Consider the following 8,904-nt stretch of genomic DNA (forward strand, 5'->3'; position numbering starts at 1 on the left):
CATTGCTGCGTAGTACACCATTGCATGACCCTTTAACTCTTTTTATTAGTCTCCTGTTGGTGAACATTTTGGACAGTTTCCAGTTTTATGCTATTATGAATAATGCTCCATGAATATTCTTGTTCATCTTTCTGGTGACTTCTACTTATTTAATAGTTAGCTAATAACTACAGATTAGCAGGGCTGGGTGGGCTCTCTGAGACCACTGTCCAACTTTATGATTTCAGGTGGAAAAACTTAGATTAGGCCCAAGTGAATTGGTGGGAGAGTGGAGTCTGGAATTCAGTGCTGATCATCCCTACACCAGGGACCCTTCTACTTTGCAATGCCACCCCCAGTGTGTCTGTGCTTCATATCATGGTCTTGAGAAGCATCTTGGGCCTCACGCTCTTCCCCGATGCCTTCTATCTCCTCAGCAGTTCCTGCAGCCTCTCCTCCTGGCCCCGAACTCCAGCCACCCCTGAGTCCATACCCCACGCCCGGGGAAGAGCTGGCCCACTCAGACCTCTTGGATGCTGCCTCCTCTTCCTCCTCTTCCTCTTGCCCACCCTGCTCCCCAGAGCCTGGGAGAGAGGCGCCAGGGCCTGAACCGGCGGCGGCTGCGGTGGGAAGCGGTGTGAGTGGGGAAGGCAGGAGCGAGAAGGGGCGCCTGTACTGCCCCACGTGTAAGGTGACAGTGAACTCCGCCTCCCAGCTGCAGGCTCACAACACAGGTTAGCGCCGCACCAGCTGCCATCCAGGGGAGGGGGTGCCCCTCACCAGATGTAGGCAGGCTAGAGCTTTTGGGCACTTGGCTCCAGGGCTTGGTGACAGAGGCGCTTGCTCAGCTGTGATTGGGCGTTTCGGGTCTTTCTGCTAACACTTGTGGAGGGAGAATCGGGAAGAGAAGTCTGAGGCAGCAAAAACTGGAGAGTCACCACAGAAGACAGGAGACACCCCCTCCATCTCTCCTTGGGTCAGACCTGGAGGGAAGGGATTGGGATGAGAGCCAAAGGGAAGCCAATCAGCTGCTTTGCAAGGAGGCCTTCCTTGGAGGAACCTGGCATGAAATGAGAGCAGCTGGGAAGACCTTTCTGCGGGAAAGAGAAACCTCTTGTGGCTGGAGTGGGTGTATGTACAGAGCAGCCTGGAGGCTTACAGAGACAGCCGAACTGACCTGGTTTGACGGGGGTCTCTGTGGCCCTTGTGGCCCCTCTTTGGTGCTGACAAGCTGTCTTCCTTCCTCCCTCCAGGAGCCAAGCACCGGTGGATGGTGGAAGGTCAGCGGGGCACTCCCCGCAGGAGCCGGGGCCGTGCAGTGCCCCGGGGAGGAGCTGGACACAAGACTAAGAGAGTGACGGGTGGCCAGGGGGGACGGCAGGGTCCGAAACCCCCTTTTCACTGTGATCTCTGTCAGCTCCAGGTCAATTCAGAGACCCAACTCAAGCAGGTGGGACCAGTAAGGCCGGGATTGGGGTTGGAGCAGGGGCCAGGGGTGGGCCCGGTGCCAGGCAAGGAGGAGGGAGCCTGAGGGGAGAAGGTGGGTGGAGCAGAGCGGGGAGCAGATGGAGCAGGAGGCACAAGGCTAGAGGGACAGTGGGCTTCTGGAGGGCAAAGGCCAGGTCTCACTCTGGGGTGATGTGCATTCAGTGTGTGAATTGTGGGTAGAGGAAAGGTGAGCTAGGTGAGGATGACAGGGTAGTTTGGGGGTCCTTGGGTTCCTCATCTCCTTCCCAGTCTGTCTGTCTGTCCATTAGCACCTGAGCAGCAGGAGGCACAAGGACCGCCTGGCCGGGAAGCCCCCCAAGCCCTCCAGCCAGCACAGCAAGCTGCATAAGCATGCAGCGCTGGCTGTGAGTATCCTCAAGGTATCTGTCTCCAGACAACAGAGCTGGGATCCAGGTCCAGTGGGGCAAGGGGAGGCTGGAAGGGAGGGCCAGCTGGGGGGCTGGGAGGCGGGGCAGGAAGGAAGCCACCCCTCTTCGAGGCTGCCTGGGCAGGAAAAGAGCTGGGGTTGGGTTTTTGGGATCTGCCCAGAAAAATTTCCGGGGAGGTGGGCCCGGGTGGTTATCTCAGGGGCAAGGGCAAAGGGTGGGCATGCATCTCCTAGAGACCATCTCCACCCCCACTCCCCACAGCCTCCGAACTTTGCCCATCCTAAGATTCTCCTCCCTCGGGGGCAGGAAGACAGGTGGTGGAGAAAGCCCTTTGGAATGAATGTTTGGGGGTGGGAAGGGAGGAGGATTTAGATTTGGAATCCTGAAAGTCACGTTTTTCCTACAGCAGAAAGCCCAAGGATGGGGCCCAGGGAGGGATTGGGATTTTCCTGGGGTCAGAGACTGTGTCCATTCCTCTCTTTTCTTTGCAGTCTAAGCTGGCCTTGCAGAAGCAACTCACCAAGACACTGGCAGCCCGCTTCCTGCCCAGCCCAATCCCTACCGCAGCGGCAGCGGCCATCTGTGCCCTGCCAGGGCCCCTTGCTCTCCGGCCTGCCCCCACAGCAGCCACCACCCTCTTCCCAACTCCGATCCTGGGCCCAGCTCTGTTTCGCACCCCAGCAGGAGCTATCCGCCCTGCCACAGGACCCATCGTCTTTGCCCCCTACTAGCCACCCTGGGGAGCCCAGGGTTGATTTCCCAGCCATCGTTCTCCCCCACCTCCCTGAAACACCTCGGTTCCCTACATCCCACAGGAGACTACCTTTCACAGCCTAGGGAATCCTGCCCAATCTAGGCGGAGCTGGGCTAATACTAAGAGCAGCTGCCCTTCACTCCGTCTGTACCCGGGATTGACCTAATATGCCCCTGGCCCAAGGACCATCCATCCTCACCCTCCCTCCCCCAGGCTTCTAGGGCTAGTCCTGGGCTCCCCTGTACTTCTTATTCTGACTTAGGGGGAGCAAACTGAGAAATCCAAAGAGCTATGCAAAATCCTAGCCCCAGCCCCATGGTGCTCTCACCTCCCAACTCAAGACCTATTACCTACAGGGCCAGAGGCCCAAGGAATCTTCTCTCCTGAGGACAAGTCTGTGACCTCTATTCCCCTACCCTGTTGGGGAGGCCCTCCCAATCACTGGAATCTCCAGGGAATCACTGGAGATGAGGGAGGGGTCTCAAGCTGGAGTGGGTTGAAGGCTGCCTGGACAAGGTGACCATGGGGACGTGGAGGAGACCGTGGAGGAGAAAGGGAGCAGCATTAAGTGGGCAAAGCCAAGGCAGGGGGCTGGGGTCAAAAGCTTCTGGGGGTTTCATTTGCTCTGACAGGAAGGGGCTAGCATAGAGGTAGGTGACAGTCATGTTCTGGCTGGGCCCAGTTTCAGCAGAAGAAATGAACAGTCCCACAAAAGTTCTCCTTTGTTAGCCTCTCATGGATTCCTCCTGAACTCTGGCTCTCAGCAGCGGGGGGGATAGGAGGCAGAAAGGGGGTGGCCCTGGGTCTCCCTCCCATGGACCTAGCAAACACCCAATCTCCCTAGGACTCCCAAAGGGAGAGCTTTCTCCTCCAGCTCCTCGCCCCAAACTGGCCCCTAGCACTCAATTCAGCTTCCCCCACAACCAGCACCCCAGGCCCCCTCACTGTGAAGCCGAGTGTTGGGATCCAGTTGGATCCACTCAAGACCCATTTTCATGCTGTCAATGTCACCACCTCCATCCCACCCCAGCAGTGCTGCCCTCACTCAACAATATGGGACTTTGCCAGTATCCACGTGTATCTTTTTTCTAAGATATTTCCAATGGGAGAACAACAAAAAGGGGGGTACTTTTTGATAACAGTTGTGGTTTTATTGTGTCCAACGCATCAATAAATGAATTTAAGCCCAAGCCTGTGTATGTGCCCTAACTCAGCTTGCCCAGCCTGGACCACCTGCCCCTGCTCACCTCTCCTGTCTCAGGGAGAAGGGGCATGTGCTAGAGGGCACCTGGGTATAGTGTCTCACCTATGCTAGGTGTGCACATTAGAAGCATGAAGTGGGCACAGGAAGTTGTGGGTTACAAGCTCACCTGATAGCGTGTTGAAAGTGTAACCACCCTTCTGAACCCAGACACATCTGTCAGCTCCTGAGAAGCCGCTACTGTTTTGCCTTGTTCTGTTCAGGCATCTGAGGTAAGAAGGAAGGGCTGGAAGAGCACCTTGTCCAGCCTTCACTATGGCAGCAGGCATATAAACAGGTAATTTATAAATAGAAGTCCAGCTATCCGCTGAAAACAACCACAGGAAGGGGTGAAGACCAGTCCCCGGGGCTGTGAGGTCTGCTGATGGGGCACTGGGCAGCCGGTCACTCTGGCAACGAGGGTGGGGAGTGCACTCCTGCCCCCTGGTGGTTGAGGGAGAGCAGTGTCCCAGCCTCCAGGGCTGGAGGTGTAGCACCTTGACGAGGGAGAAGCTAAGGGTACAGTTGCAGCGCCCGACTGTGGGCATTATACAACCACAGGGCTGGAGAGGATGTAGGTCATCTAAGCAACTGCTGTCGCCTGACAGATGAGAAAACTGAAGCCCCGAGAGGGGCAAGGCCTCACAGTGTCACAAAGCCAGCTGGTGACTCCCAGCCCAGTCATCATCCTATTCCGCCTCAACCAATGAAATGCTCTCTGAGCAGGAAAAGGAAGCAAAACAACTAGGGGAAGAGTTCAAACAGAAAATCACACTTCCCAGGAGGCCAGCTTCTTCAGGCCAAGGACAGGATGGGAGAGAGGTCACGGTGTTGGGTGAGGAGGCGGCCCCAACGCCAGCACGCACACACGTGCACATGTGCACATCTACACGCGCACACACAGGATACCTGATGCCCTTCCTCTAGAGTCCAGGCTGGTGACTGAGTGTGTGAGTGAGTGAGTGTGTATGTGTGTGTGAGACTGGCTCCCAGAGGTGTGGGAGCCCTGTGACAGGAACAAGACCCTCGACTGGGCACCCCTGCATAGTAGCTCTGCTTCCTGTCCAGGGCAGGTGGCAGGGACAGTGACCCACAATCGCCCCCATCACAGCAGGGCAGCTATGATGGGAGCTTGGTGGGGGGTGCAGGGCGCTAACCTAGACTATTTGCACTTCCTGGGGTTGAGAGGGAAAAGTGACTTGAGCCTGGGACAGCCCAGCTGCCTGGCCGAGTGGGGGGCTCCCCCCAAGACTGAGGACAGCTTGCCTCACCCCCCCTTTCCTCTCAGCCCATCTTCCAGGGCTGGCAGCTCTTCAGCCATCCAAGGAGCCGCTGCCCTTGTTCTTGCGGCTGAGTGGGAAGGCCGACTTGCTCTGGGGCTGGGTCATCTTGCTGGCCAAGTAGATGAAAGGCTCCAGCAGGGAGCGGCGGTCAGCCACTGACACCTCCCACAGCTTCACCTTCTCTGACTTGGCCCAGTGCTGAGCCACATCAGGGTCTACACGTCGCTGCTCCTGTAGGTCACACTTGTTGCCGAGGACCACGATGGTGACCTGGGGAAGAGAGAGAGTCGAGGCCTCTGGCTGTATCAGAGACCTCAGGAATGGGTGTGAGGGCCATCACAGGACCACCCTGGAGTCCTGGGAGAGGGAAAGCCTTGATGGCTGATGTCTCATCTCTTCCTGTATCAGAAACTGTGCATGGGGGAGAGGGAGATGGGTGCTTTTTCCTCTCCTTCCTCTGTTCAAATTCTGGCCTCCATCTGGCTCCCCTCCAGGAGTTCCATTACAGGGCCTGTGTCACCCATGTCTGAGCCTTACTAGCAATCAGTTAATTGCTGGCTAAGTAACTGGCAAGGAAGCACTCTCAGAATGCCTGCAGCTTCAAGGGGGATCTGAGAACAGAAGAATCTTCACAGCCAAGAGCACAGAACGGTTACAGAGAAAGACTAGTGGGGACTTCATATGTTAGGTCAGGGACCTCTTAAACTAAGCCTCTTGAGCTGCCTCCAGTGCCCTCCATCCCCAAATCTACCTCCTAGCAAATGAGCGAAAACCAGAGCCGTTGCAGGCCTCCCCAAGCCAGCCCAGGGCCCACTTTCTCTTATTACCGGGGTTCACACACACACACACACACACCTCCTTCTTGTCCTTGGATTTGTCAATCTCCTTCTTAAGCAGCTCCACCCGCTGAAAGGACTCTCGGCTGTCCGTGCTGTAGACCAGGACATAGCCATCAGTGCAGGAAAAGCAGTGCCGGGGCAACTCGGCCCCATCTCGGAGCCCCCGGGTGTCGTAGAAACGCACCTGCTCCCGCACCCCCCGGTCGGTCTCAATGGAGCCCACATAGATGTCCTCCTGAGTTTCAATCATCTCAGAACCTAGGACAGAATGAGAACACTTGTTTCTGGGGAGGAAGGAGATGGGAAGTATGAGTGACTGAGTATATTCTAACAGGCTAACCAGATAGGGAGAATGGAATGTCAGGGTTGAGATGAGGGGCCCAGAGACTGCGAGTCCAGCAGGACTAGAATGATTTGGGGAACAGATTTAACCCCACACAGATACCATGCTAAGCCCAGTGTGACTTGGGAGTTTTTCCTTCCTATCTCAGATATTGGGTTGCCTCTGTCCAGATTTCTTCAGTGCTGTAGGATTGAGATCACGAAGTTAACTTGACTCTTTGGAGTGTAATAACCACTAGGAGCAGCTTTTAGTCTTTTCGTGTTGTGATCAAATCTTTCCCTCATTCTTCAATTTCTTCCACCATGCCCCACCCCCAGCAACACTCACCCACTACATGGTTTCCGTATAGAAGCTGCTCCAGAATTGACGTTTTGCCCACAGATGCCTGGCCACACACGACCACCTTGCAGCTCTTCCCCATGCTTAGGCTTCAACCTTGAAGAACAGAAGCACAATGGGTGAGGAGGAATCAAAGCAGAAGGGAGACTTCCCTTAACTGAGGGCCCAGGTTCTGAACTGAATGCGTAAGCTTCAACAATTCAGCACGGTCCCCTACCCTAGTCAGGGTGTACTGAAGTGATACGTTTATGCCTACTACCGGACAGTGAGCCATCTCTTCTTCATCTTATTCCCAGTACACGGCCAGTAACTGGCACAGGGCAGGGGCTCAGGACATGTTGCTGTAAAGGAGAAAGAGAGTTGCTGGTTTAAAGGAACCACTCGCCAGGTTCCTTTCTGTGCCCAGGATGTGGAGGACCAGTTGCTGAAGGGAGCTCTGGTTCAGCTTCCTCTCTTTGACCATGACCCCATGGAGATAAGCAGGAATGTTATTTTGTGTGACTCTTGTCTTATGCCACTCTTCTTGGGGAGACTGAGCAGTTAAGGAAATTTTACTTTTCTGTATGGCTTATCTGGACAACTAGTTCCCTCCAGTTCCCAGTGAAGTCTATGGCTAAAATGAAGAACATCATACAAGAAAGTGAAAGAATCTAAGAGAAAAATGCTTTGGAAAAGAGAAGATTTTGGCTGCCTTTGGACTGACAGACCCAGATGAGCAGGCACAGAAACCCCTTCTCCAAAGAGGTCCCAGAGACCTCCTCGAACGCACCCCAAACACAGGCTTTCCAGAGGGAGCCCCAAAGATTCCCCAGAGAGCAGAGATCACGCCCCAAAGGGATCCCAAACAGAAGCCTCTCCAGAGGAAACTTTTGGTACAGAAACCCTCCCCGCGAAGGGCCCCATATAGCGAGCCCCGCAATTAAGCGATACCCCAAGAGGGTGCCAGACCGGCCTCCGGCACAGATTTCCCACAAATGGGCTCCCCAGAGGGAATCAGAATCCTGCCACATAAAGCGTCCCGGACACAGTGGTCGCTCCAGGCCTCCCAGCTCCGTACCTCCCGGGGCTCTCGCAATAGCCCGGCCGGGCTCCTAGAGGCGCGCCAGGACCGCGGGTGGATCTTCCTCGGGGTCCGTCCAGGCTCCGTCTGGCCCCGCCCCGCAGCTTCCATCTCGCAAGACCAGTTCCGGCGGCGGAGGGCGGGCGCCGGTCGCACAGCGCCCCCAGAGGCCGGCGGGAGATGACGGCCGGGACGTAGGCTGGTTGGTTGCCAGGGCACAGGGTTCTAGGCTCCCGGACGTGCTGGGAGCTGTTCTGGTGTCTCAGATGCCCAAATTTTCTTTCTCTAAAGGCTACTACTGTACAGTAACAATTTATTCAATCTTTTATTCATCCAATGTCTTCTGGGCGCCTACTCTGTGCCAGGTGCAGGACCACGTGCAGAGAAACAGCGGACGAACTAGACTCGGTAGCTGCCCATTAGAACGTCACCAAGTAGAGGAGCTAGACATCTACACCAACGATTACAGTACAACATGGTGAGAGCTATTACAGAGGTGCTATAGGAGCACAACCAACGGGCATTTAACTTGGGGGCAGTGGGCATCACGTTCTCCGTGGAACCTTTCTGGAGCACATCATGTCAGTGTTGAGGTTTGAAGGGTATGGGAGGAAAGGGTGGAGGAGAGACAGCAAGAGTCATGGTATTTTCTGGAACTACAAGTATTTGGGTTCAGTGTTGATGGTAGAAAGGAGCCAAATAATCAAAGGTCGTGTGTAGGCCAAAGAGATCAAACTGTATCCTAACAGCAGTGGAAAGCCATTGGTTGGTTTTATGCCAGCGAAGTGACATGATCAGTTTTTGCTTTTAAGAAGGTCACTCTGGTAGAAGAGTGAAGATTGGAGAGAGATGAAACTTGGAGTTAGTTAGGAGACTATAGTAGTATTAGTTAAAAAACGAGAGCCTAAATTGGGGTGGAAAGGAGACAGATTTGGAAGATATTTGGTAGGCGAATCAGCAAGACTTGGTGATGCAGGGAGTCTTAGATGCAGAGAACATGAAGTGGGAGGATAGTCAAAGACAGGTGCACCTCCTGCATTAGACTGTAGACTGTGAGCCACTGGCAGGCAGGGCAGATGGTCTGAGTCTGTCCCTTCCCAACCTAGCACAGAGTAGGCACTTTGGAGAGGGTGTTGAATGACTGGCTGAATGAATGACTTTTCTCTTCCAACCTCCGAGCCTCTCCCATC

The 8,904-nt window shown here is 54.9% G+C and overlaps 1 protein-coding gene across 1 annotated transcript; it reads right to left on the reverse strand.

Annotated features, from left to right (window-relative positions):
- Window positions 1-3,736: 3,736 nt before the first annotated feature.
- On the reverse strand, window positions 3,737-7,863 carry NKIRAS2 (NFKB inhibitor interacting Ras like 2). Its single transcript, XM_010969006.3, has 4 exons — window positions 7,712-7,863; window positions 6,643-6,750; window positions 5,989-6,230; window positions 3,737-5,403 (listed from the first exon to the last, which is right to left on the reverse strand). The coding sequence occupies exons 2-4, from the start codon at window positions 6,734-6,736 to the stop codon at window positions 5,164-5,166; spliced, it is 576 nt and encodes a 191-aa protein (XP_010967308.1). The 5' UTR covers window positions 6,737-6,750; window positions 7,712-7,863; the 3' UTR covers window positions 3,737-5,163.
- Between the last annotated feature and the right edge of the window lie 1,041 nt (window positions 7,864-8,904).

The sequence above is a fragment of the Camelus bactrianus genome, chromosome 16 (genome assembly GCF_048773025.1).
Source record: "Camelus bactrianus isolate YW-2024 breed Bactrian camel chromosome 16, ASM4877302v1, whole genome shotgun sequence".
In the NCBI taxonomy this organism is placed as follows: domain Eukaryota; kingdom Metazoa; phylum Chordata; class Mammalia; order Artiodactyla; family Camelidae; genus Camelus; species Camelus bactrianus.

Bases quoted from the DNA above. Each gene is read 5' to 3' on its own strand.
- NKIRAS2 (XM_010969006.3), bottom strand. From the start codon at position 6,736: ATGGGGAAGAGCTGCAAGGTGGTCGTGTGTGGCCAGGCATCTGTGGGC. The intron at 6,231-6,642 runs GTGAGTGTTGCT...ATTCTGTCCTAG, and splicing joins ATACGGAAACCATGTAGTGG to GTTCTGAGATGATTGAAACT. The intron at 5,404-5,988 runs GTGTGTGTGTGT...TCTCTTCCCCAG, and splicing joins AATCCAAGGACAAGAAGGAG to GTCACCATCGTGGTCCTCGG.